Source organism: Chiroxiphia lanceolata, chromosome 1 (genome assembly GCF_009829145.1).
Source record: "Chiroxiphia lanceolata isolate bChiLan1 chromosome 1, bChiLan1.pri, whole genome shotgun sequence".
NCBI classification, from domain to species: domain Eukaryota; kingdom Metazoa; phylum Chordata; class Aves; order Passeriformes; family Pipridae; genus Chiroxiphia; species Chiroxiphia lanceolata.
The window spans coordinates 144046863-144074371 of NC_045637.1; the positions used below are offsets into that span (position 1 = coordinate 144046863).

Consider the following 27509-nt stretch of genomic DNA (forward strand, 5'->3'; position numbering starts at 1 on the left):
CGGCGCCTGCGCCGGTCCCGCTTGTGGTGCGCTGTGCCGGGCTGTGCTGAGCCGGCTTGTGCGGCCCGGCCCGTCGGTCCCGCCGCCCATCCCCGCAGCCATGTGGAGCCGCTACCGGGGGCTGCTGGGCCGCGGCCGGTGAGGGAGCGGGGGCAGCGGGGGCCCCGTGCCCGGCACCGCGCGGGGAACGCCCGCCTTGCGCTGCCCCGGGCCCCGCTCGGCCCCAGGACGGGCAGCGCCTCGCTGGAGGCCGGCGGGACCCCGGGCGTGAGGGACGGTGCCGCTCGCGGCTGTAGCGCGTTTGTTTAAAGGGAATTGTGTTGTTTCAGGTCCCTGAGTCGGAAGTCGTGGAGGTGGAAGAGCGTTCCCGCGAATGAGAGGGCGCTGGAGTACAGGGTGGGCGAGCACATCCACGGTTTCACGGTGAAGCAGGTGAGCGTCGCCCGCCGCTTGAGGTTCCTGTGTGTTTGTGCACATCAGCTTCCCCGTGGTTGGAAGGCACCTACGTGAGGCCACTGCACACTGAAGGCTTACAAGGATGCTTTGGGTGATCAGTCAGAAAAATGATGCAGGACTTACTTGTAGCTACCTTTTTGCAGTCAGATTCTTTAGGTGCCATTAACACATGTTCCTAAAGGGAGATCATCATGGCTAGGTTTGGGAAGGACTCTACTCACATTTGCTACAGGTGGCTAAAGAGGCCAATGCGAGATAGACAAGAATAGGGAGATAATTCTAGAGTAAATAATGCACCCCGCGAGCTTGTGTGTCTGCTGCAGGTGTGACCATTCGGTGTGGCCTCCTAAAAGTCCTGACTGATAGCTGAACTTCACTGTGTGATGTTTTATGAAACACATCCAAGCAATATTTTCTCTTCTAAGCTACTTTTAACACTTTTGTTGAGAACCTGTGAGGGAAATAATATGTTGAATTTCTTTTCGCTTTTTTTGAAAAAAAAAAGGCAGAAAGTGAGGGTTATTTTCGAGAAGTGATTGCCAGTGACAGAGCTAGTGGTAGAACAGGGTTCCTTGGTTTTTCTTTTACTGCCCTAGCCACTGGCATTTGAATATATGCAATTTCTTTGTATTTCTGATTGAATTTCTATCTATACCATAAGAGTATGGTTCTTTGGTTGTAGTTTACTTTAATTGGGTTATTAATTTTATTTTCCATTTGCATAATGCCTTTATCCTGTCACACCATAGGAACAAAAATTTATTTAATTCTCTGTGAGACAGTATTATATACGGGATCAACAAATTGAACATTCCTATATCATCCATGATCTGTTTGACCCAGTTTCAGTCACACTGCAATACAAATGTTTTGTGTCAATGCAGGTGACAGCTGTTCCTGAGCTGTTCCTGACTGCAGTGAAGCTTAGTCATGATGGTACAGGAGCCAGGTATTTACATGTGGCTCGGGAGGACTCCAATAATCTCTTCAGGTAAACATTAATATGTGTATAACACATGCAATTTCAGCATCACCCTGTGGTTTTTGAATTGTAATCTAGCTTCATGACTGGATTTTTCTGTAAAAACAGAGAGGGTAGTACGTAGTTTGTGGGTCTTCTTAGAGTTTTCAAGTTGGAACAGATGTGAAGTCTGTTGTTCAGTTTGCTGCTCAAAACAGGGTCAGTACTTAATTCAGGTGCAGTTCCTCAGACATTTGTGTAGGTGGGCCTTGAAAACTTCCAAAGGCAGAAATAATGCAACCGTAACCTTCCACAAAGGTTTGTTGGGTTTTTTTCCTGAGCCTTTTCGGTAAAAATAAATGTGTTTACTCGTGTGCTAAGAGCTTCAGTACTACCTCCAGAAATAGCAGTGCAGAGGTTATACACCCTCTGAAAGAGGTGGCTGAGCACCCAAGAGTCTGAAGAACTCAATAACTCTGCATCCTGATGTGTGTCACACTAGCTGTCAGCCAGTGATGATGTTCCCATAAATCACAGCTGTAGGTGGGAGTTGGGTGAACTTCTCCTCACAAATGAGTGCATTCCACTCTGTGCTCTCTGTCTTGCAGTATACAATTCCGAACCACTCCAATGGACAGCACTGGGGTCCCACATATTCTTGAGCACACGGTGTTATGTGGTTCTCAGAAGTATCCTTGCAGAGATCCATTCTTTAAAATGTTAAACAGGTCACTGTCCACTTTTATGAATGCATTCACAGGTAAGCCAAAAGTATATAATACCACTTAAAATGCATGAGGTTTTATTGCATTACAGCTGTCTGTTGGCTCTCCTTAATTTCACTTTGGGGAGCCATTTTTATTAGGTGTGAATGTTTTGAGTGAGATATTGAAAAACTAACAAGGCAAGACAACAAAACAGATCTTGTTCATTTGGCAGTTACAAAGTCCCTGTAGAGCTGGAGCTTTGTAGTATACAGCAATACATTTAATTCTTGATATGTATCTATGGCTAAAACAAAGCTCTTGTGGTAAAATAGCTGCGATTTTAAAAGTCCATGTATTCCTCAGCAAAAATACATTTCATACTTACCGTTTCTTCCAGTTATTTATATGGATGAAAAGTTAAAAATAAATGATGGTAAAATGCATTTCAAAAATGCTGATCTTTTTTATGTTTATTTCTATGCAGCTAGTGATTACACACTCTACCCGTTTTCAACACAAAATCCCAAGGACTTTCAGAATCTCCTGTCTGTGTACTTGGATGCAGCATTCTTTCCATGTCTACGGCAATTAGATTTCTGGTAAGACAGCTTGAAACTGCACTTTAAGGTGCAAACCTTAAAGTAAAAAAAGAGGCCCCCAAAATCAACAAAACCTTCAAACTCCTAACACTTCTGTTACTAATTTTTCAGGCAAGAAGGCTGGAGGTTAGAACATGAGAACCCAGCTGATCCTCAGACACCTCTAGTCTTCAAAGGAGTTGTTTTTAATGAAATGAAAGGGGCATTTGTAAGTTTTGTGAATGTTTGGTTTTAGATCTTACATGTGGTGCAGTATTGCACCAGAGATTCTCATTCCTTTTGAAAATTTACTAAAGTCAACAGTCTGTTGCATAAGTGTGGGGTTTTTTTCTTAAAGTTAGCCTGTCAAAGGTTTTTTACATATAAAACAGCACCTTGTTAATGTATTTAATTGCAGAATTTTTTCTTACATTCACACAATAACGTTTTATTAAAGTATGTGGGACTGCAGAACTAAATGCTTATGTGAGGAGGGAGTTCTTGAGTAAGTTGGAGCTTTGAGGCCTTGTTATTGAGCACCTTTTATCTTTAAAATGTGTTTTGATGAGTTTCACTGAAATGTGGTGTTTTCCTCTTAAGACAGATAATGAGAGGATATTTGCACAGCACGTGCAGAACAAAATCCTTCCTGATCACACTTATGGTGTAGTATCTGGTGGAGATCCATTATGTATTCCTGATCTTACATGGGAGCAGCTTAAACAGTTCCACGCCACGCATTATCATCCAAGCAATTCCAGGTATCTGAAATTGGGACTAACTTTCTAGGTTATGTAGTGATTTAGCACTTTGTTCGTATTTCTGTGAGGGGAAGACCACCAGTACAGTGTTTCCATCCACGTGGCCAGGAACATGGATAACCTGTGCCCTACAGCAGCTAGGACAGCACCGAAGCAAGGAATTTCTTGTAGGAAGAGCAATGAGGTTGGATTTGAGGCAGGAAAGAGAGATGGGTAATTTTCAAGGGTGTTTCTGTTGGCTTGATCATGAGGATTTGTTTTGGGGGTTTTTGTTTACAGATGTTTCACCCTGAACTCACATGGGTTGGGGGGAAAGGAGCACACTAATACATATTTAGCAATAGTGTTAAGGAGTTATGATACAGGTAGCATAGGTGAATCTAGGGGTTCCTGTGCTCTTTGAAGTCAACACAGATTAAATTAGAAGTTACAAATTAATAGCTGTTAATTTGCTCCCAGACCACATATTACTGTAGTGGATTCCAAATAATGGATCTTCATTTGAGTCAGATACTAATTTGGTTGCTGCTAATAAGGTATTTAAGCTAAAAGTCAATTTGAAAGTTACATGGAGGGAAATAATTATTTCTTCTGTACTAATTTTGTTCTCAATCTGTCACTCTGATTAATTCACTTAAGGAACATCAGCTTGTGTCATGACAGTGAATTTACCAGCCATTGTTTTTCTCATCATCCAAAGTATTCTACTGTTCCTGTGTTTAGATTTTTTAATTGAGGGATAAGATTTACCTGAGACATGCCTCATGCTCATATAGTTCCCTGAAGTCTTGTAGGTATGGGAATGTGTTTGATAGACTGACCCAAGGAACCCAACTGTGTTTTATAGATCATAGGCATGAATCATTGTATTTTATATTTTATGTGTGAGGACTGTAAGAACTTTGTCCTCTGAAACTTGAGTGCACTGGGTTTCTGGCTTCAGTTACTAATATTTTTTCTTGTATCTGTGTATATTGCTGCAATAGAACAAATTTAAAAATAAAAAAACTGAACAGAAGTAAAATCATAAGGCATTTTGAGGCCTCCAAAGCATAAAACCCAGTGGAAAAATGTGGAATTTTACCAAGAGGTCTGTGATTTTTATGTATGTTCCAAGTTGGTGGGTCTTAACTTTGAGACATTGTTTGTAATGCCCCTCTCAAGATGTAACTGAATTATTGGAAAACACATGACATACAGAGTATATTCTAAATTTCATATGAAATCTGATGCTTAATCCCAATCTTTTATTTGAAATGTAGGTTTTTCACTTATGGTAATTTTCCACTGGAACAACATTTGAAGCAAATACATGAGGAAGCATTGGTAAAATTTGAAAGAATTGAATCAAAAACTGACATCCCAAAACAGAAGCTCTGGGAAAAACCTGTAAGTAAAAAAAATCAAAGCAAACCCTAAACAAACAAAAACCTCCGAAACAAAACAAAACCCCACAAACAATTAAACAAAAAGAAACAGTACACATCCAGTCTTGGAATTGCAGAAACTGAATATAACAGGTTAATATTTTAGCCCAACCTGCTGGAGTTACTCTTTTGTTTAGAACTGCGCAAACGAGCTGAAGTATTTTTATTTTTGGTTGTAGTGGGGACAAACTATGTTTATTTTGAGTTTCAGTAATGTAATGATTGCATGCAGTTGTTTATATGTATTATTTCCGGTTTGCAAGGCCCTCATCATCTGAAGCACTGGTGGCACTGATAGAAATATTGATACATAGTGTCAGGAAATACTCCTTCTAATGGTACCCAACCCTCCAAACATTGGTGTCAAAAATATTCTCTCCCTCCCCCCTCCATTCTCTCCCTCCCCCCTCCTCCTTTTCCTCCCCGACTTGTCCGGAAAGTTTTAGCATTTGTTTGAAAGCCAGCTCAGAATGTTAATTATGGCCAGATTTTCTTCAACCTCTTCTCTATTGTCCACTTTTACAAATTGAGATAGCACTCACATTTTTCAAGATATCCCGTGTTTGTGTATTTGCTCGTGAATATTAAACTTACCCGTGAGTATCTGCAAAATTATTTTAAATCTTTAGAAAGAAGATGCTATGAAGATGCAAGCAGTCATTTTTTGTTTGTAACTTCTGCTCTTAAGTTTAGTCTGTATCATTTAATTTACTTTCCAGAGAGAACACAGTGTAACATGTGGCTTAGACTCATTTGCTGCTGATCCTTCCAAGCAGACAACTGTCAGTGTCAGCTACTTGTTAACAGAGTAAGTATATAAAAATGAAATTCTGAATCAAAGGCTCATTTTGGGACTTGAAGCAAGATGTAGGCATGCTTCATGTCCCCAGTCCCTGATAAACATCATCTTTTGGGGAAGTAATGCCGTGGGAAAGTCAGACAAATCCTGCTTTAGTAAATAGAAGTTTAATTGCTAAGCAGAATTTGTCTTTAGGAGATAGACACAAGGAAAATCAGGCATTTTACGCAACTGTTCAGTGAGTGAGATATTTGATAACACTGTCTTCCTTTCAATTTCCTGTCATTTGCAAGTTTTTCTGTATGACCTACTACTAACTTATCTCCCCTCGCAGCCCAACTTAACTTGCTTTACTGGTAGTTAGAGCAAGTGAGAGGTGCAGAGCTCTCTTAGTTCCCTAAGGTCTGGAGCAGTGTTCATAACTGACAGTTATTTCTCTCTGGCTCCCTCTACATTGTTTTGTAAAAGTCATTCTGAAATGGACTTGGTGTTGCTGGGTGTCACACATTTGTAATTTGATGGTTTTTAAGAACTATTAATTTTTCTTTAGTATTACAGACACTTTTGAAACATTCACACTAAGCCTGCTGTCTTCACTGTTGGTTGATGGGCCGAATTCTCCTTTTTACAAAGCCTTAATTGAGTCCGGTGTTGGTACAGATTTTTGTCCTGATGTTGGGTAAGTGTTACACTTTACATTTCATCACTGTAAGCAGTATTAGAAAAGTTAAAAACTGGTATTAAGTTAGGAGAACTCTTCTCTCATACAGGCAGTTTATACCAGAATAATCTTATTTTAATATTTAAACATATTAAGAATTTCTTCTGGTGAACTGTAAACCATTCTCAAGTGTAATTTTTAGCTCATCAAAATAATTTGATAGACGCTAAGTTTAAACGAAGTTGTATTGTTTAAAGCTTATGACCAACAAAAATGGATAGATGGTATAAAGCATGATATACCTTCAGTACCCTAATTTACTTAAGTTTTTCATCCTGGACATTTAGTGTTACTCAGAAGAGTTTGGTAGCCCTTCTCTGTACCATGTTGCTTTTTTTGCTTCAATTCTGTGATTTAGTAGTAGGTAGGTCTGTCACAAATGTGCCTCTGTGCAATTAGGTGCCATCACTTTGCCATCCCCTCAGTACAGACGGGTATTTGAGCCAACACTTACTCAAACTGTAGCTCCTGCAGCCTGTCTTTGGAGTGTCTTCGTGCTGCAGCCTGAGGGTGGGTGAATAGTCTTCACTGAACCACAGGGCCAGCTGCTCATCATATTTTGCCTTTATTGTATGCACAAAGAAAGAAGCACTTTCCAGGCATGATCCATCTGACTGATTTTTAGACTTGAGGATGACAAAAATCATGCCTCAGTGCACTGACTATCTCAGAGGATTGAGTAGGAAACCTTTCTGTGCTCACTGTGATTTTAATGTCTTACTCTGCCAGTCTCTACGTGAAGTCATTGGCTTCCTGCAAGTCCTGTGTCATGCATGCCAGTGCCATGCAGACATCTTAATATTCCAGAGCATGGCAGTAGAAATCCATCTTTAGACACTGAAGTGTAGTGACTGGTTTGTATTTTTGGTCAGCTGAGCCTTTTCCAGGCTGGCTCTGTTGATACAGGGTTGAACTGTACAGTGAGCTGGCTTTAATTCACCTTAGTGGCTGTGCTGATGAATCAATCTAGAAGAAAATGTTTGAGTCCAGAGATCACTGTTGAAAAATTCAGTGCCTGAGCCTACCACTGAATTCCTCCTGTGCTTTTTAGATGTGGAATGCTGATTGTATATGAGCTGATGAGCAGCTATTACATTTTGTGTAGTGGCTTTGGTTTGAACTGCTATGTGTTCATGGAACACTTCACTTCGACCACTTACTTTACAAATGCTGCTTTAAAAGTACCATTCCACTCACCTGCTTAAGTAGAATATATGTGTTTGGTAATATATGCAGCTGAAATTTTCACCTCAAAAAGTGAGACTTCTTTACCTGAAAGAAGTTACAAATGAATGGGAAGATGAACAGCAAATACCAGCTTTTCTCTTGTAACTGTTTTTTTTTCTCTAATACCATATGCCATGTGTTTTCTTAACAGTAGCTACTACTACTGAAATTGAACAAAACATGCTTTTAAGTTCCATTTCTTGACACTTTGATAATTAGTTTTCTTTCTGTCTAGGTTTAAAATCTTGTGTTTGTGTATGTGGAAATGATGAGTGGTTTTTTTCCCCTTCTTCTACCTTTGTTGGCAGATTTAACACTTAAGTTCTAGTACTTGTCACTGAGTTTGGATATGTTTTATTCTAGGTTTAATGGCTCAACAAGAGAAACTTATTTCAGTGTGGGTCTACAGGGTATTGCTGAAAGAGACATTGATACTGTGAAACAGATAATTGCTAGAACAGTTGATGAAGTTATTGCGTGAGTAATGCTCAATTTTTGAGAATACTGTTAGTTTTTAGTCTTTTAGGTATTACTATAATAATATGTAGGCATATAATAATACAGATATATATATATAATAACATGCCTTAAAAATTTAGTTACATTACAATAAACGCATCAAAGAACCAGTAATATTGTTCAATACTCTTAAAACTTGTATCTGCTACTTCCTCTGTTGTAGCTTTTTTCATCAGTGTAATCTTCAGAAATTTAATGATATTAGAGCAGTTTCACTAAATGACACAACATATTAATATTATTTCATACCAATTTCAATTCAGTGGGGAAGACATTATGTTGTAATGCTTCCTTTATCGATAATATAATTCATTTTCATACCTTCATTTAAAGTGATTAGTGTTAATGGATATGATTTCCTTCTCTCATCATCCCTTCCCAAAGGAAAGGATTTGAGGAAGATAGGATTGAAGCTCTGCTTCACAAAATTGAAATCCAGCTGAAGCATCAGTCTACAAGTTTTGGACTTGCCCTGACATCTGTAAGTCTGTGTGTGTGGTTTTTTTAAGAATAAAAAACTCTACTGCCTATATCTTTATAAAATATGGGATCATTTTGTAGGCTCTTGGTGTGTAAAATTTTTTACTTAGGGGCTTTTCCTTTGTCATCTCATGAGCATCTTTTCTTTCAGTAGCCGTGAAACTACCTCTGGACTCCTCACTGTATGACTTAATTGGGCAGTGAGCCTGTTGTCTCTGCCTGAATAGTAGCTTTGATTGCAGTAGCACTAATTACTTCTGTGAGGGGAATGCCATACTGGCTCTGGGAACTGTATGTTTTGGCTGGATGCCTTGTGTGTTTTTAAAAGCCAAATAGGAGGACTGTATTTTTCTATGGAATTTAGGATTGTATTGCTGTAACTTAATTTCAAGATTCACAAGTGAAAATGTACACTAATTCAATTCCTGGCTTGAGTTGTTATTGAAAGTTCTTCATATAAACCCCCTTCAGATATTGAAAGGCGACGGTAAGGTTTCTCCGAAGCCTCCTTTTCTCCAGGCTGAACAACCCTAAGTCTGTGAACCTTTCTTTGTAGCAGTGGTGTTCCAGCCCTCTGATAATTTTTGAGTGCCTCCTCTGGATCTACTTTAACAGATCAGTGTCTATCTTGTCCTGCAGGCCCCAGAGCTGAGTGGGGTCTAGAGGGAGTGAAGTAGAGAGGCAGAGTCACCTCCCTCAAGCTGCTGGTCACACTGCTTGTGATGCAGCTCAAGGTACTATTGGCTCTCTGGGCTGTGAGCACACACTCTGGTCTCATTTCCAGTTTTTCATCTCCAGGCCACTCTCTGCAGGTCTCCTTTCAAACCATTCATCATCCAACGTGTACTGATTACTAGTCATTGCCCCAGCCCAGGTTCAGGACCTTGCACTTGTTGAACTTCATGAGGTTCATGCGGGTCCACACCTCAAGCCTGTCCGGGTTCCTCTGGATGGCATTCCTTCCCTCCAGAGTGTCGACTGCTCCGCACAGCTTAGGGTCATCTGCAAACCTGCTGAACATGCTCTCAGTGCCACTGGCTGTATATCGTTAATAAAGGCATTGAATAGTATCAGAACCAATACAGACCCCTCAGGAACACACAACACTTGTTACTGATCTCCCTTTGGATGTTGAGCATTGGAATGCAACTGCTTACATGTGGTCATCCAGCTGATTCCTTATCCATCGAATAGTCCACCCATCAAACTTGTGTCTCTCCAGTCTAGCAACTAAGGATGGTGTGTGGGACTGTCAAAGGTGTTAGGAAAGTCAAGAGAGGTGACATCAGTTCAGGAAAAAGCTCTTCAGAGTGAGGGTGATAAAGCGCTGGAACAAGCAAGTGTACTGGTTTTGGCTGGGGATAGTTAGATCTCTGGTATGGGGCTGTGTTTTGGGTTTGTGCTGAATACTGCTGATGACACAGGGATGTTTTCATTTCTACTGACACAGTGTCCAGGCCTTCTCTGCTTCTCACTCCACTCCACCAGTGAGGAGTCTGTCAATGGGCAAGGAGCTGGGTGGGGACACAGCTGGGACATCTACCTCCAGCTGACCCAAGGGCTGTCCCACACCATGTGACACCAAGCTCAGCAACAACAACTGGGGAAAGAAGAAAGCAGGGGACATTTGGAGTGATGCATTTTGTCTTACCAAGTCACCATTACATGTGATGGAGCCCTGCTGTCCTGGAGAGAGCATAACACCTGGCCTGCCCAGGGGAAGCAGGCAGTGAATTCCACGTTTTGCTCTGCTCACACACAGCTTTTGCTGTTCCTCTTAAACTCAACCCAAAAGTTTCCTCACTTTCACCCTTCTGATTCTTCTCCTTCATCCTGCTGTGCTGGCAGTGTTATGTGGCTGAGTGAGGCTGCCAGCCAGGGATAAACTGTGACACCAAGGAAGTGGTCATGGCCCCAAGCCTCTCAGTGCTCAAAAAACATTTGGGCAATGCTCTTAGATATTTGGTTAAACTTTTAGGTTGCCTACTGGGAACCAGCACTGAATTGTTGTAATGACCCTACAGAAGCCTCAAGTGGAGTGACTTCTTTTGTTTCAAGAGAACTAACTCAAGCATATTCTGAAAGAATACTATTCTTTAAATCACATTAGGGAATTTCCACAGAATAGATAAAAACAGTTATTACTGAAAAAGGCTGAAGGCTTATGATACTTGCTTGTAATTAAACAAGTAAGAAAAGAGAAGGTGATTTTGACAGTTACGATGGATTTGTTCTCTATATGATTCTAGTAAAGGCTTTTTCTTTCATATCTCTTGGGTTTTTTTTATATTTTCCTTTTTTTTTGTTATTTCCCCATTCATACAGAGTAGAAATACAGAAGCTTTTGCTATCTTGCTTTGTGGTGTATTTGAAGAACTTTCAATAGCAACTCAAGCAAACTTAATAGTCTCAAATTAGAAAATAAAACTAGAATAAAAACTTTCCAAAAGAAATATCCTGGGGATATTTCTGATTATTTAGTGTCTTCTTTCTCAAAGTCCCATCTATTTGACATATTTGAGTTACCTTATTATAAATCGTTTCATCTGATGGATACAATAAATGGATAGACTGTAGTATGTGTGTGTGTGTGTGTGTATATATATATATATGTATATATAAAATAAAATAAATATATGTATATATATATAGTATATATATATATATATACTACTTTGTCCCTACCACCTGTTTCTTTTTTCCTGCTTTCTTGAGCTGAAAAGTTAATTTATTTTAAATGTGAGGGAGGAAAGAATATTATGATATATTTTCAGAATACAGATATAGACACCTTTGCAAAAAACAAAAAAAGTAATAATTAGACAGTGGTTTTGTATGATAAAATTAGAGGCAAGAATGGAGAGAACAGGGGACAGATGATGATGAAATTGTCCCTTAATATGAACAAAGATTTCAGCTTTTTTTCTCCTCTCCAAAAATGTTAGAACTACTCATTATATGTCTGTTATTCACATATAAATGGTAAAGTGGTTTTGGAACACAGGGGCTGTCAGTTAAAGAAATGCAGATGGATTGTCCTGCTTACCTAATGATTCTTTTCCATTCAGCATATAGCCTCGTGCTGGAATCAAGATGGGGATCCAGTGGAGCTTCTGAAGATTGCAGATCAAGTCTCTCGGTTCAGGCAGTGTCTTAAAGAAAATCCCACATTTCTTCAGGAGAAAGTTAAAGCATATTTTAAGGTAGGCAAACTTATGGAAAGTTATCTTCAGTATTAATTTTTAAATCAGAATTTTGTATTTAAAATGAAACTGAGGGCTATTTTTTTGTCACCATGTTGCCTATTTCTAGGTGTAGGTGGAGCAGCAGCACTTTTGAATGAAGCATGTTAATTTTAGATGGTTAAATGAAAGCTTTTCAAAATGGAAAAAATGTTATCTGGTTGGACATTTGGAACCACACTTAATAGAACACTGATAAAATGCTAATGTTTTACCAGACTGTGATGCCTGATGCTACAGAAGGGCACATGGGTGCTTCCTGCTGAGAAGTTGAGAGAACTACAGACCTAGTTATATGTTCCTTAATATTGACATAGCAATGTGTGTCTCTTCTTCCATGAAAAAGATTTGATTACAAATAAGATTATTTTGGTGCTCCTCATGTTTACTGAACTGCTGTCTGAATTTTGCTGTCAGTGCCAATTACTTTCTGCTCTTTTCATGTTTTCCTGTCCATATATTCTTCTGGAGTTCTTGCAGAAATAAAATCTATAGAGGCATTACAGCACTGAATAGTTCTGAAGCCCTTAATTAGCTAATGCCAGAAATGAAAAAAATTCACTTGATAATAATGCAAAAGTGGTTTGGTTTGGTTTTGTTGTAGTTGGGGGAGAGTGTTGTTGTTTGTTTTGATTTTTGTTTTGGGTTTTTCGTTGTTTTGTTGGTAGGGTTGTGTTTTTGTTTGTGATTTCCCCCCCCCAAGTCAACTTGTTTAAATTGTGTTGAAAGGCAGATGTGTTATAAGTAATTACCAATAAGTAATCTGATTGGTGTAAATGTTGGTTCTCATATACTCAAAGGCAACAAGAGACAGTGCCCGAAATTGAAATCAGTTTTCCTAAAGGCATTGTTATTGTCTGGAGGCAGTAGGGAGCTGTTAAATTTTGGCTTTTGTAGAGAAGAAACACAGGTGCAGTATTTTTGTGAATGTCCTTTACAGTTCTGCTGAGGGGGCTGAGGCAAAAACACGACTCAGTAGGAAATTTTGAGAATAGTTGGATGTTCTTCTGTCAGAAGATTATGCAGTGTTCTGCCTTGTACCAGGAAGTTAATAAAGCAGGCAGGGAGCAAGGGAGAGAATTCCATTTGTCCTGTCCATTTTAATAGAGCCAGTTAATTTTGCATTTCCCTCTTCATACTCAGTTGGGTTTCTGTAGTCTTTTCACAGAGGCGTGGGGGAGATAAAGAACAGAATCTGATTATGTTGTCCCAAATTGTTGTCAGTGTCTGTCAGCAACAGATGTTGCTGTTTGACTCCTACATTGAAATGGGCAGTTTTTGAGGTCACTGTCTTTTGACTGACCTCCCAGTATTATGGCAAATGGAAGCTGCTTGAGTAATTTTGATACTAGAATTCCATAGTCTGGTATAACCGAAGAAGAATTCAGCAGCAGTTGTGACATTTGCATTATGCCTGGAGTTCTGTGGCAGCAAGGCTGGTGTAAACCATTTCTGAGCAGGATAAGGCATGCATATCATTATATAGTATATCATATGGGATGTCTGTGCACTCATGCTTGGGCAGGTTGAAGAAGGTATTTAATGAAACCCTCCTGCTTTTAACGAAATTCCCCGTCTTAGAGTACTCTCCAGATAAAACTTGTGGCATGCTGCTCTGTGGTGTTACATACAGTTGTTTAACCTTGATGTAATTAAACTGATGAGTCCTGTGTGTTGTTGAGGGATTCTGAGTCTGTGCTGAAATTTCACAGAAGGGTGTTCATGCTTGTTGTTGTGGTGAGCTGCCTCTGCTCCCCACCCGCGCAGCAGATTGTTCTGGATGAAATCGAGAGTTCAGACTCTGTGTGTGTGATGCTTTTGATAACATGCAAGCCAAACGATGCACAGACTGCTTTTATTTACTGCTGATGAAGTAATAATCTGAGGCAAGGAAGCTACCCTCAGAATTAATAATGCTTTGTTTTGGGATATGTTTCTGCAGGATAATCCGCACAGATTGACTCTGTCAATGAGTCCAGAGGAAGACTACCATGATAAACAAGCTAAAATGGAAGCAGAAAAGCTGGAAAAAAAGGTCAATGCACTTTCTGAAGAAGAAAAAACCCAAATTTTTGAAAAAGGTTAACTTGCTTTTCACATTTTTATTTCTCTAATTGCTTAAACCCACAGTTTTTTAGCTGATGTTCTGTAGAACATTTTAAATTCTCAGGGACACTTCAGTGTTTGCTCTGAAAGGGATGGTTGTTGGAAGTTTGGGTATATGTATTACGGGGCTGTGCAGTGCAGTGCTTACACTACAGTGTATTGTTGGTGTATTCCAGTACTTTTAACACTCAAAAATAGAATGATCAATGTCTCTGTTAGGGCAGAAAAAAGGAAATTGTTTTAAAATACCAACCTGCTTGTTCTTTCCCATGTTAACTTGCACTAAATGGGAGATGAATTCACAGAATTCAGGTGGTTCAGGTTGGAAGGGACCACAGAGGTCCAACCTCTATGCTCAAGCAGGGTCATCCCGGAGGACATGGCACAAGATTGTGTCCACATTGTTCTGGAATATCTCCAGTGAGAGAGACTCCACAACCTCTCTGAGCAACCTGCTCCAGTGCACAATCACCCCTCCAGTAAAGAAGTTCTTCCTTATATTCAGGAGGAACTTTCTGTAGATCAGTTTCTACCTGTTGCCTCCTGTCCTATTACCTGGCACCACTGAGAAGTACCTGGCTCCATCCTCTTGGCACCCTCCCTTCAGATACATACATACCATCACCTTGATGCTGTTTGTGAGCATGAGGTCTGTTCCATGCACCTATAAAACCTGTATTTTGTAATTTTATTTCTTACATTTCCTACCTATCAAGCCAACTATAAAAGTAATGTTGTGTTTAACTTTTTCTGGATAATAACTTAAACTTGGAAACCCTGGACGTAGTCTGATTTTGTGAAGGCAGTGATCTAGTCATAGAAATCCTCCAAGAATGTGGTGTTAATCTTCTGGAGCTTTGGTGTGAGACAGGAGACAGGGGAGCACAAAATCAGAGGAGGCTTTCCACTTACAAAGATAAATTGGAGAGTACTTAACAACAGTGACCAGCTAGAATCTGAAAGGCTGAAATGTGTAATTAATCACAAGAAGTTACCTGCATCAGAGCACTTGAGTAAGAACTGGGGGGAATGGGTTAGAAAGAAGCTTCTTACCTGCCAACTCTGGATCAGTGTTCAGAGTTGGGTGACAGGGCAGACTGGCAGGTGTCTCTTCTTCAGGGATTAAATTGCATGTTACTGTAAACAGGATATGGAGAGGGGATTGGAAAGATAATTTACAAAGAGTGTTCTTCTTGTTGTTGTTGCATGATAATCTGCAGAATTTGTTTCAGTAAAATATTTGAAAGAATTGCAGATAGAAGATTCCAAACTTCAGAGTTCCATTTTTCTGATCTTTATCACCTCAGTAGGTTTTAGGCTTTGACAGCACTTTCACTAAAAGCTGAGAATGACAAGCTGATACTCTCTCCTTACTAGGTTTGGAATTAATTGCTCTTCAAAGCAAACCTCAGGATACCTCTTGTCTCCCAGCTTTAAAAGTGTCTGACATCGAGCCCAAAATCCCATTCACTGTGCTGGAGACAACACTCACAGGTTGGTGTCACCATTATTTTGTGCTCAAAAGAGCAGCACTGTTGGGTTGTTACCTGCCTGCTTGCCTGCCTGTTGCTCCTTGCAGAGCAGAGGGACTCACTTTGTTCTCCACAGTTATGGTCCTTTCCCTCCCACCTCTGATCAGACAGATTGCAGTGGATCTGCAGTGTGGCCATGGCCTCTGAGGGGCAGTGTGGGGCTGTTCTTGACTGGAACAGCCTCCTGCCCTTCCCAGGATCTGGTGGGAGTGCTCCTGATGCCAGCTCCGTGCTCTGGGTGTACTCCCCTGTTGCCCTGCAATCAGAGGAGTCACTGAGTGGCATGTTCAGTGCTCTTGAGCAATCTTCTGACTTTCCAAAGACTTACCCAGGGTGCAGCACTATTGGCAGCTGGTGCATTGAGCCTTCCTTGTTGCAATCCCTCCCTGCTCCATTATTTACAGAATATGACGAACAGGAGCCATTGGAAAAAAGACGTAATTGACATTCTGCATAACTTCAGTGAAAGTGTCTCCTTGCTTTACCAATGGAATTCCTCATGGAATGATAGAAAATGGTAGATCTCAATATTGTTACACTTCTATCAGAATCTTGGAGGTAAATACTGTTCTGTAGTATATTTCTGACAGACACTTTCCTGCAAAAATGACCAAGTGTCAAGACCACATAATTTTGATGCTAAAAAAGACCTGATTTGGCAAAAATTCTAATGTGTATATTCTAATGTCCTAGCTTAGAGAGTGTACAATGCAGAAACCTGCTTTCCTCAACTTTTGAGGTGATGAAGACAAAAATAAGAAAAACTTCTTGACTTGTTCAGAAACAAGTTGCTGTTTCCTTTATTTGAATGCTATCTCTAAAATATGACCTCTGTCAGCAGATTTCTCTTTTCAGATTGTCCAGGTATCCATTACCTTACCATGAACAGACACAATAAAATCCTTCAGTCCAGTGTTCAGTATAATGTGCAAAATTTAAACAAGTGATGGCTCTGAAATGCCAACAGAAAATTATTCTCAATGAGAAGTTCTTGTAAGAAATTACTTTGCTTTTGTGTGTTTATAGTAGGAAGCTGTTGATGTTCTTTGCTTTTGTTTTTTTTTTTTTATCCCTAGCTGATGAAGTTCCTGTCCAGTACTGTGCTCAGCCCACCAACGGGGTGGTTTATTTCCGAGCTGTTTCCAGCTTGAACACGCTTCCCGAGGAGCTCAAACCTTACGTGCCGCTCTTCTGCAACGTCATTACAAAGTGAGAGGCTTACTTCCTTAGAAGCTGAAGCAACAGGCTGTAATACAGCTTGCCAAAATAATACTGCCTTTAATAATTTCAGCATCTGTTCTTACTGTAGAAGGGAAATACTGATAAGTTGATTTCCTGCAGAAAGTGGTCTTCTCTCTTCTCCAAAGAGCTGCCAACTCATTTTCCCTTTTCCATCACTCTCTGCGTTGCCTTGTTGCCCAGTGTCAACACAAGCATTCCCTGAACAGATTGGAAAATCCCTGTAAATGAAAAATAGCGTAGCAAAAATTGAAGTTTTCGCTTGAATAGACTTCTGGTCTGATTTCACCATGTGGTCACAGGAACAGTGACCCACAAGGGAAAGAGGAGCACAGAGCAGAACAGGTGACCTGGTCGGGGAGGAATATGTTCTTTTTTTTGGTGATAACAGCTTATGTGATATTATTAATGTAGTTCCATATGGAAGCCTGCACATAAAGCACACTTTTTAATACACCATTTTAAATTAACAGGATGCTTTCATTGAAAAGCTGGGTGTGAAGCTTTTGTAAGGCATGAAGTACTACGTTTGCTTGGTAATGCCCTAGATTGTTTAGTTGCTAAATTAGTATTGTCCTGAACAGTACTTTGCAAATGCTGTATGGATCCTTGTTTTGGCATGAAAATGAAACAAATCTCGTTTGTCACAGGATGGGATGTGGAGCCCTTGATTACAGGGAACAGGCCCAGCAAATAGAACTGAAAACAGGTGGGATGTCTGTCAGCCCACACATCATTCCAGATGATTCACACCTAGATGTGTATGAACAGGTAAATTAATCATAAACCTGCAGGTGTTACACTTGCAATAACAGCTGTGTAGGTAAGGGTCAGTCAGGGCTTCCAGGTAGAGGGTCAGCTAATGTGCACTGAAAACTTAGTGTATAAAAGGACTTGTGCCTTTTTGTGTAAGATATAAATCAGACAGTTACAGTAGCAGTATTTTGTGTGAAGGGGAATGCTTGACATGGGTATCCTGTCTAAGGCAGTGCTTCTCTAGCATCTGTTGCCATGTTTTTGAGTGCTGCAAAACATTTTGAAAGCAGAGGGTAGAGGACAGAATGGTGTAGTGTTATACACAGAGGGTGCTGTTAGCATGTCAGTGTTTGCAGGATCATTAGAGCCTGTGTTGGGTATAACAGTTCTAGCAATATATCTTAAGATTCTTTCAAACTTGCTGGGGGTCTGCTCTGTGGTCTGTTCCCCATGGATCCTGGAGTTGAATTAGGGGGACTCCTTTGCAGAAAGCTGCACCCCAGAACAGTTTTACTTGTACTTTATGCAAAAAAAAGAGAAATTTTGTTTCTGAACTGCTGCTGACTGTTAAGAAGGAGGAATTGAGGAGTGTAGGAGCAGGAGTTGCCAGGCTTGCTTTGTGAGAACAGTCATATTTTGTGTTTGCTCTAATTTAGTAGCACAGCCTGCATTAGAGTGATTTTGTGATGTTAGCATTAGGTTGGCATCATTACATCACTTTCATAAAATGTTATTGTGTATTTCTCGGGCCATTGCTTTGGTTGTCTTGTGTGAAGGGGTTTTTTTGTGTTTTGTTTTTTATTTTTTCCTTCAGGGTGTGCTCTTTTCATCTCTGTGCTTGGATAGAAATCTGCCAGACATGATGCATTTATGGAGTGAAATATTTAACAAGTACAGTACATTGGGTTTTGTTTGTTTGTGGGTTTGCATGTGTTTTGGGGTTCTCTTTTACGCTCTTCCCCCAACCATTCTCCTCTTCTTAGAGATCCTACTTTGGGATTTCTTTCATAACTAAATCTTTAGTGTCTTTCTAAACCTAAGTATTGCATCAAGTGCATGACTATAGAGTGAATTAAATGGACAACCAACAGTTTAAAAGCTCTATGTTGAACTTGGGATAATGAATTATTCAGTATAATAAATTCCATTGGTGTGCTTTTGCATGAGACCTGCTTCTATTCTTTTTCAGCCCAAGATTTGATGAGGAAGAACATTTCAGAGTGCTAGTTAAGAAGACTGCCCAGGAGCTGTCAAATGGCATTCCAGATTGTGGGCATTTATATGCTTCTATTAGAGCCAGCAAAAACCTTACCCCTTCTGGAGAACTGCAGGAAATGTTCAGTGGGATGGATCAGGTGAGAAGTTGATAATATCCTTCAGTGAGGCCCAAATCCTCAACTCTGGAATTGCAGTGCTGGGGTTTTGCTAATTCTTTCTTTGACTTAATCTGTAATATTTCTGCCTTCCCTTCCCACACAGGTGAAGTTGATGAAGAGAATTGCAGAAATGTCCGATATTAAACCAGTACTACGCAAACTACCACGCATTAAGAAGTATTTATTAAATAGTGACAACATCAGGTGAGCTCCAGCAAAAAAGAAAAGGGGCATTTTGGTTAAGAGAGCCCATGGCCTGTGAATGTGCATTTCTCAGTGCCTCTCATTGCATACTTTGAAACAAGGTCTCTGGAAAAACTATAAGAATGTTGTTAATTTAAATTCTCCCTACTTACAGAATGGCAACTATAGGAGCTATGGTAGCTCATTTTATTCAGTTTTTCATATGTAACTGTTGTACCCAGAGTTTGTAAGTGGCCTGTGGGATTTTACAGAAATACTCAAAATTCTGCCTTTTTGTTTTCCCCTTAAAGGAGCCTATTATACAAATACTGTTATATTGTATTGTAACAGTTTAATACAGTATGGTTTGGATTTTTTTTTCCTCCTGAAAAGAAAGTAGTGACATTATGAAATATGCATATATTGGAAAATGTAAACACATTAGTAAAAAGTAAACACACTATGGTGTTTAGTGTCAGATGCATTAGTTCCAAAATTGGGTCTGTTTGAAGTGCCGTAAGTTGCAGAGTTTTGTTTTGGAAAGCATGAAATGCTAAGTGAAATTATATAAATATCTGTACTGTTCAAAACCATGGTAGGGCTGCCTGTAAAGATAAGATACAGAGGGTATTAATTTCTTTCAGAGACATTTATATTTGCAAAACTGAGGTAGTCCTGTCTTGTGCACAGAAGTGGTTTGAGTGCTACTGCTCAGCTTCGGTTCTAAAGGTGTTTTAGGTCAAGCAAAAGAAAAACAATTGGACTGTGACTTCTTTTCTTTTCTACATCAGATGCTGGATTATGAATATTTTGCCTTTTTCTGTGTTAAGATTACTAGGATCACTGATCTAACATTATGATGATATGATAGAAAATGTTTAGAAAGACAAAGTGGTAAAATTATAAAAGACTGTCTGAAAACAGAAAACCATATTTAAAAACTTGATATGTATTTTTGACAGATGTTCAGTGAATGCAGCACCTCAGCAGATACCAGAAGCATCTAAAGAAGTAGAGAAATTTTTAAAGGGCATAGCTAGAAGTAAAAAAGAGAGAAAACCTGTTCGTCCCCATGTGATTGAGGTGAGAAATTACATCATGTGTGACTAAGGCATCAAATACAGTTCACTTGATCGTGTCATGACCACTGTGCAATCAGGAGAATATTGTTTTAACTCAGATACTAAGTCCATACAAAGATGTCTGAAGAAAGTTGTGAGTCAGCTCTGTGATCAGCTGCTCTGTGTTTTGCCACACAGACTGTCTTCACTGCAATAAAGTAGACAATAGAAATCCTGTAGATCAGCTGTTAAGCCTTACCCTGAGGTTACTGCCTTGGCGTGGGATGTGGAAAAAGAATTTCTTCCTTTCCCTGTTGCATAAAACTAATTTCTTTTTTAGCTGAGCTTTACTAGAAGCGTTGGCCAAAAGCAAATAGGGCATGATGTGCAGTTCCTCAGTTGCATAGGAATTTGTTTCGTTATCAGGGTGTTCAGGACAGTTGGCACAAAATATGCTTGATTCAGTGGAGTTGACAAAGGATCTGCTCTGTCAATATGCAGATTTGTCTTAATTTCTGATGAGACTGGAATAAGTTCCCTACCCATGAGTGAAATGATAGTCTGAAACTTTATGGGCCTCATTTAATTTCTATCTTGGTATCTCTCAGTGCCAAATTACTCTTGGAAGGAAATTCTTTTGGCTTTTGCTTAGAAAATACGAAGAAGTAATTGAGTATCTTGCTTATGTTTGTGAAGGCACAGTTTGATGATTGTTTTAAAGATGTTTGAGTGGAAGGGATTGCATTTGTTGTATTTTTGGTATAAGTCTTTAAATTATCTTTTAATATGAGGACTGGGTCTCTTGTAGAAATCTTCAGAAGTGAAAGCTGTGGGAAGTGAAATGGTTACTGGTTTGCAGATGACAAGGAAACTAGTTAATGTAAGTACATTACTGCTTGGGGATATTGGTATTACAGGGCTGTTACTGATACTTATGGTCCATTTTAAGCTGTTACAGAGGCACAGCACTAAAACACAATGTGTCCCTCATTTCCACAGTCCTCTGACTGGATTGTTTCCTTAAACTAGCCATCAGACTTCTTAATCATGTCCAATTAGTCCCTTCCTTTCCTTTGTCTCCTCCCTAAATGATTCTGAATGTGAATGACACCTGACAGAAGAGCATTAGTGACTGTTAAGTGAAAATGAAAATCTGTATTTGGCTACGGGACAGAAAAGCAGCTTGGCATACCCTGAGCTCTCCTTTGAGAAGGGGCAGGGAGAGCTCAGCCCACGGTTTTACCTGCTGACCAGTGCTGTAAATACACTGCTCTGCTTGGCCAGCCAGCCAGAGTAGTCTGAGGGGCTGGGAATGGGGTCTCTGAAGTTAAGAAAGGATGGGGGAATAATGAAACGGTGGATTAAAACTACTGGAGATGTGTGAGGGTCTACTCATACTCAAGTGAGTATACCAACAAGTGTATCTGTGAAAGAGGGAAAGAAGCAAATTTTACAGACACTTGGCGACATGGAGAGGACTGGAATTTTTGAAGTGGGGTGGTAAGGAAGAATTGGATTTATTTCAGGGGGTGTTTGAGCAGAAATTCATACTGCAGCTGCTGTCATAAATAGTGGGGGTTTTTTATGGGTTACAGTTTCGGAACCTGTTTTCAATGTCTAGAGTTTAGTAGATGGATTGAAATACGATGTGGTGACTATGTACATACATGACATAGAAGTGGAGAGTTATGAACACTTGTTTCAATAGAAGTAAATCCATGGCCAAGTCCAAACTCCTTGGCAGAGACAGAAGATCTGCAGAACTGAGAAGCTGAGGTGCAAGGATGGGTAGCTGGTGGATGGTGTCCCTGTACTTCAGTTTCCCAAGGCAATTCTGTGGACTGGATATGGGCACAAGCGGAATGTCACTATTTGCAGTGTGGGATAAGTGGCAGCTTTAGCATTTGTGTGTCTGTACGTTTGACTTTTTTGAGAACTAGGGAAATTTTACCACAGTTCTCAATTAGATACATTATATAAATTATATAAATTGCATCATCTGCTAACAGTGACAATAATGCATCCTTCTCTTAGGATCCTACTTTCAAACCATGCCAGATGAAGACCCATTTTGTACTTCCCTTCCCAGTGAACTACATTGGGGAATGCGTTCGGACAGTTCCCTACACGGCTCCAGACTATGCAAGGTGGGAAGCAGAACATCAGGGAACTTCTCTGTGTGCTGCATGGTACAAAACCAAATGGGAGGTGTTGGGCTGACTGCAGAAAATGGAGTGTTGATAGAAAATGATTGGCAGTGCATTTGTTACAAAATCTATACAAAGCAACTGATGCATGGCTGGGTTGGAGATGCCCTGTAAATGCTGAGGTGAAGTATTGGGAGGTGCTGTCTGCTCACTTGGAATAAACAGCCCTGCCTACTTGGATGTGTTCTGAGTTGACAATTCTATGGCATGTAATAAAGCTTAGAATGCTGCTCTCATATTTCATTAAAGTGAAATAAATAGAAATAGTCAAGGAATGATCCAGAGCAGTGCCACTCTTACAGTGATGTCACATTATTCAGCTATTATTAGATATTGAGTATTGCTATTGTTACTGTTGCAAATTACAAGAAGCAGTGCATTGCAAATGGGGATCCTGGTGAGCTTTAGAGGAAGTTGAGGATATTACTGTTGTCCAGTTCACTGAACATCTTTGCTGTTGCTCTTTCTTTTATTCCAGTCTTCAAATCCTCGCTCGGTTGATGACAGCTAAATTCCTACACACAGAAATCAGAGAGAAAGGAGGGGCTTATGGTGGAGGTGCTAAACTTAGTCACAATGGCATATTCACTTTCTACTCCTACAGGTAACAGTGGGTTTGTTCTTTCCTGTTCGTGGCTGGGGGGACCACTGACTGCACTTGGCTGTATCTTATTTTCAACTTAATTGTAGCTCTCTTTCAGGATGAAGTGAAATAAAAGGAATGAAATAACAAGAAAGTGATTCAGTGCTGATGAAGTTAGATAAATTGCTTAATAAACTCTTCCTTGCTTTCAGTGGTTGGTGTCCTTGGGAAAGCCTAATTTATCTCTGCTGGTAGCAACAACTGTTGAGTCTCTGTACTTTGATATTTACTGTCTTGGTACCAGATTTATGTAAAACTGGCTTTTCCTTGTTTCGTCCTGGGTTGAGGAGGCCCTAAAAAAGGGAATTTAAGACTATTCTAAATTTGAGACCAAGAAGTAGGATGATCATGTTCCATAAGGTTATGCAGTGTCCCTCAGTGGCTGGCTGGAATTACTGGAGGTTTAGCAGAAAGCATTGCTGGTGATGAGCTAGAACTGCCTTCTCCTTCTTTTCTTCTCTTTTTTATCAGTCCAGAGCAATTACCTTGCATTGGGCTCACCAAAGCACTTTCAGATGGAATTTGAACTGGAAGTGTTAAAAAGTAGTTGTAATTCCCACTAGAAATGTCACATGGTTGGAGTCCAGGCTTAAATAGTTTTCCTGGCCTAAAGGCAGCCCAGCACAGTGCTTGGTCAGGATTCCTAACTGAAGTTTGAGCAGCTTTGCCTCTCTGTGAAGCTTCAACGTGGTAGGACTTGTCCTGGCAGTAGTCCCTTACTTACCAGTAGTTGTTAACCTGTGGCACCTGTTTTACAGAGAGCAAAAACAGGTGTAGCAGGAAAAGCAGCTTAGAGAAGATACGGCATATCGTGAATATTACTGGTGTGGGTAGTAATGGCAGATGTGCTTTCTGAGCTGCTGCAACAAATTGATAGTGCCCTGTGAACAGTGCTGACTTAGCTGACCCTCTGTTATTAGACCAGTTCTCTGCACACTGTCTTGGAACTTTTAGGCAACTGAACTGCACTCATGTATCTCAAACTCTACATCTGCCTGGTTTATAACACTAGTTCCTTCTCGGGAAAAAATCAAAAACCAAGCAACCCCAAAACCTCTCTTGTATATAAAAAGAACTTTATAGTTTATTTTTCCCTGTGTGTGATGCATAGTAAATTATGAATGAAATGAGAACACAGCCATTTTGGTTTTTCATTTTGTAAGACTGAAGTAATTGATTTTAAGTTTTCTTTTTCTTCTTAGAGACCCAAATTCGTTAGCCACTTTGAAAACATTTGAAAAAGCAGTCGAATGGGCGAAATCTGGAGAATTCACACAACAAGACATTGATGAAGCTAAGCTGGCAGTGTTTGCTGCTGTGGATGCACCGATAGCTCCTTCGGATAAAGGTATATTGTCACCAGCCTTCCAGTGCTGCCAGTGTGTATTTATTTTTTTAAATTTAAGGAGAAGAAAATACTTAGTTTGCTAAACTGTGTCAGATGATAAAATTTGTACTTGGGAGATGTAAGCTAACTGCAGTTTCAATGAAGCAGGCAGTTTCTGTTGCTTCTTTTCAGACACACCACATGCACGCAGGCTCTCTGCTGAACTTTTCATTCCTGCTGCTCCTTGATGTCAGGTGCACACAGCTGGAGGTGGAGGGAGATTGAGGAAAACAACTTTAGGTTTGGAAAGGACATGAAATGCAAACGAATAAAAAGAAATGCTGTCCTCTGATTCAAGGAAAGCTGAAGGATTATTTTTGTGACACAAGCAGGCATATTGACCGTGACTGTCACTAGCCCTTTGTGCATGTTTTCTGAAGAAGTTAAAGCATATCTGTCTGCTGGGGTAGAGGGTGTTATCTTCTTTACATATCTGCACACTCACGATGCCTTGGTAATATCTTCACATCTTTTCAGCTTATTGACATGTTGCTTTACTTTCCTCACTTTTCCCTCCCTCCTGCATTCTCATCTGAATTTCAATCCAAAACTCGCCAAGTTAGAATACATTCCCTTCCTATACATAAAGGGTATACAGGGTTAAGATTAGTATTATTTTAAAATGTGCTCGTATTAATACTAACTTACTAAACAAGAAAAGTTCCAGTGAAGCTGACTTTTATGTGACAGAATCTGGTTTTGGTCTGGGCAATCAACCAGTGTTAGGTGCACACGAGTGCAGTGCCTGCACATTGGGTGTTGGTGTTAGTGAGGGATGACGAACATTCCTTGGCATTTGAACACAGATCTTAACAGAGCGATGGCAAACTCAGTGAACACTGAATGGAGAGCTCTGTTCCATAGGCCTGGGAACTGGGGCAGAGAGAATGTGTGTCCCTTCATGCTGTTACTTCATTTCAGTCACCGGGCCCTGCACAAGGACTTGAACAACCTTACCTGGCTGGGAAGTCAGCCCTGCCTTGGGCAGGAGCTTGGATTTGTTGACAGAAGTCCTTCCAAGCCACCTTCTTCCCCCTATGCTTATTTGCCTGACAAAAAGCTTTTCTGTGATTATTTTGGAGTTCTCTGGTTGTTCAAGGAGCCATAATATTTATATTAAAATACTGTAGGCAAGTATTCCAACAAGAGCATTAAAACATTTGTATGCAGATTTCTGTGTGTAGTACAAAAAGGTGATCAGACCTTCATGTTGCACATATATCACAATTGATTGCAAATTTTAAGAGTTCTAAAAATAGCAGCTTTATGAAATGCAGCTTGCGGCTACTCAGAAAGTACCAAGACTCTTCATAATGAATTGCCTGAACTTTGCTAGACCACCATTATGTTCAGATTTTTGACAAATCACTTGCCAGAATACAATATGAATTTATTTTTTTTTTTTTTACTAAATAGGAAACTCTTACTACCTCAGCCCAATTCTAACCTTTAATTCTTGACTCAGTTAGATACTGTCTCAGAACAATGGCCTGATAGCAGTCTCTGTTCCTTTCCAGCACGTGTTACTGTTGTAGTTTGCACTCATTCCTGCCCTTGGCTGTGACTGAGATTACAGTGCAATGTGGGGTTTTGTTTTCTTTTCCCTAGGAATGGGTCAATTCTTGTATGGGATTTCAGATGAAATGAAGCAGTCGCACAGAGAACAACTCTTTGCTGTCAACAGTGATAACCTGGTTGATGTATCAAACAAGTAAGCCTGTGCTCAAAACCTGATTTCTAAGTCTGTGAAAGTTTTCCTACTTAAGATATTGGATTTCTCCCATTGGCCCTTCATACTACTTTCACTATTTTCTTTTGTAACCTAGAAAGAGACATGTTAATTATATCCTGCTTTTTATATTCTGCACTGTAGCAGATGTAACTCCCTCCTACATTCTGAATTCGTGGGAGATTGTTTTTCTTTTGAGAGGTCCAGAAACTAACTAGAGTGTCAGTACACTCACTGTATGAGCTGGTTCTACTCAAGTCATAGCATTTTGTGTCTGACTTATGAAATTGCACTGTAGACATAAGAATTCCACTACTGCAGAGTAGAGTAAACACTAACAAGTTGTACACATCAAAGAAGACTTTTTCCTGAGATGAAAATATTTTTAACTTGGAGAGCAGAACTATGGATAACTGAATGCACCAGCTTCTCACTTGTTTATGGGGTTTTTTTGCAGGTATCTTGCAGCTGGGAAGAGCACTCGTGGTCAAGCTGTACTGGGCCCAGAGAATGCAGATATCACCAAAGATCCCTCATGGGTCAAAAGATGACTTGCTGCTGAATATCCCTGCTAACACAAAACAAGTCAATCTGTGTGACTACATCATTAGGGGCTTTTTTAGTAACTTTTAATAGTGCCATGGTAACACTGAAAGGTTCATTGCTGTTTTTAAGTGTTCACCAAACCAGTTAGAAGCTGCCCTTGAAATAACGATGTGAAAAATTTTCTAACCATACAGTATTTAAGAGCAAGAATTACATGCTCTGCATGGCAAAGACAGACCTTAATCTTTTACTGAAGCCTCACTCCTCCAATTGCATATGAATACTACATAAAGGAAATATTTTTGTATATGTAAAACTCTAGTTTTAAATGGTGTTTGAAATCATGTCTGCTGTTGGATATATAAAGAACTGTCTCTCATACTGACAGATTTCATTCTGTTGTGTGGTAATTCCAGCTTGCTTTGCATAAGTCACCTACAGCCAAAGGAGTCTGTGACAGTACATTCCACCTTGTGTTGAGCTGAGTGTGGGTGAACTGCAGTGCTGTGGGCGAATTCCTAATGAATCAAGGGACAGTCTATTTAAGTTCAACTTAGTTTGCAAATTTGGGCAGCATTCAGTCATTTTGGTATGACATGGTTTAGTATTTAACTTCTTCTCAAGGTCCAGTTAATATAAGCTGGCATGAGGAAACAGTTTTGGCTGTTTGGCAGCCTAATTTCAAAAATTACATTACTGTTTTTGATCATTATGGTGGGTTTTTTTAGTAGTCTTGAAGGAGCTCTGAGAAAACAGAAACATGAGATTCAGAAGGGTGTAACCTTGCTTCAAGTTGTTAGAGCTTCTTCTCCCTGCTCCCATCCCCAAGACATAGCTTTATCATTCCTGTGCAAGCAAAAAGGGCA

At 39.9% G+C, this 27509-nt stretch overlaps 1 protein-coding gene across 1 annotated transcript; it reads left to right on the top strand.

The window, feature by feature from the left end:
• On the top strand, positions 1-27032 carry PITRM1 (pitrilysin metallopeptidase 1). Its single transcript, XM_032677863.1, has 27 exons — positions 1-138; positions 330-432; positions 1341-1447; positions 2026-2177; positions 2609-2723; positions 2835-2931; positions 3303-3463; positions 4726-4852; positions 5610-5698; positions 6240-6368; positions 8001-8114; positions 8541-8637; positions 11705-11839; positions 13821-13959; positions 15362-15478; positions 16593-16725; positions 17406-17526; positions 18326-18402; positions 18701-18866; positions 18991-19091; positions 20033-20153; positions 20940-21011; positions 22166-22278; positions 22817-22942; positions 24184-24329; positions 25977-26079; positions 26555-27032. Exons 1-27 carry the CDS (start codon positions 101-103, stop codon positions 26646-26648), a joined length of 3093 nt encoding a protein of 1030 aa, XP_032533754.1. The 5' UTR covers positions 1-100; the 3' UTR covers positions 26649-27032.
• Positions 27033-27509: the final 477 nt, after the last annotated feature.

Bases quoted from the DNA above. Each gene is read 5' to 3' on its own strand.
- PITRM1 (XM_032677863.1), top strand. From the start codon at position 101: ATGTGGAGCCGCTACCGGGGGCTGCTGGGCCGCGGCCG. The intron at 4,853-5,609 runs GTAAGTAAAAAA...TTTACTTTCCAG, and splicing joins AGAAGCTCTGGGAAAAACCT to AGAGAACACAGTGTAACATG. The intron at 13,960-15,361 runs GTTAACTTGCTT...TCTCCTTACTAG, and splicing joins AACCCAAATTTTTGAAAAAG to GTTTGGAATTAATTGCTCTT.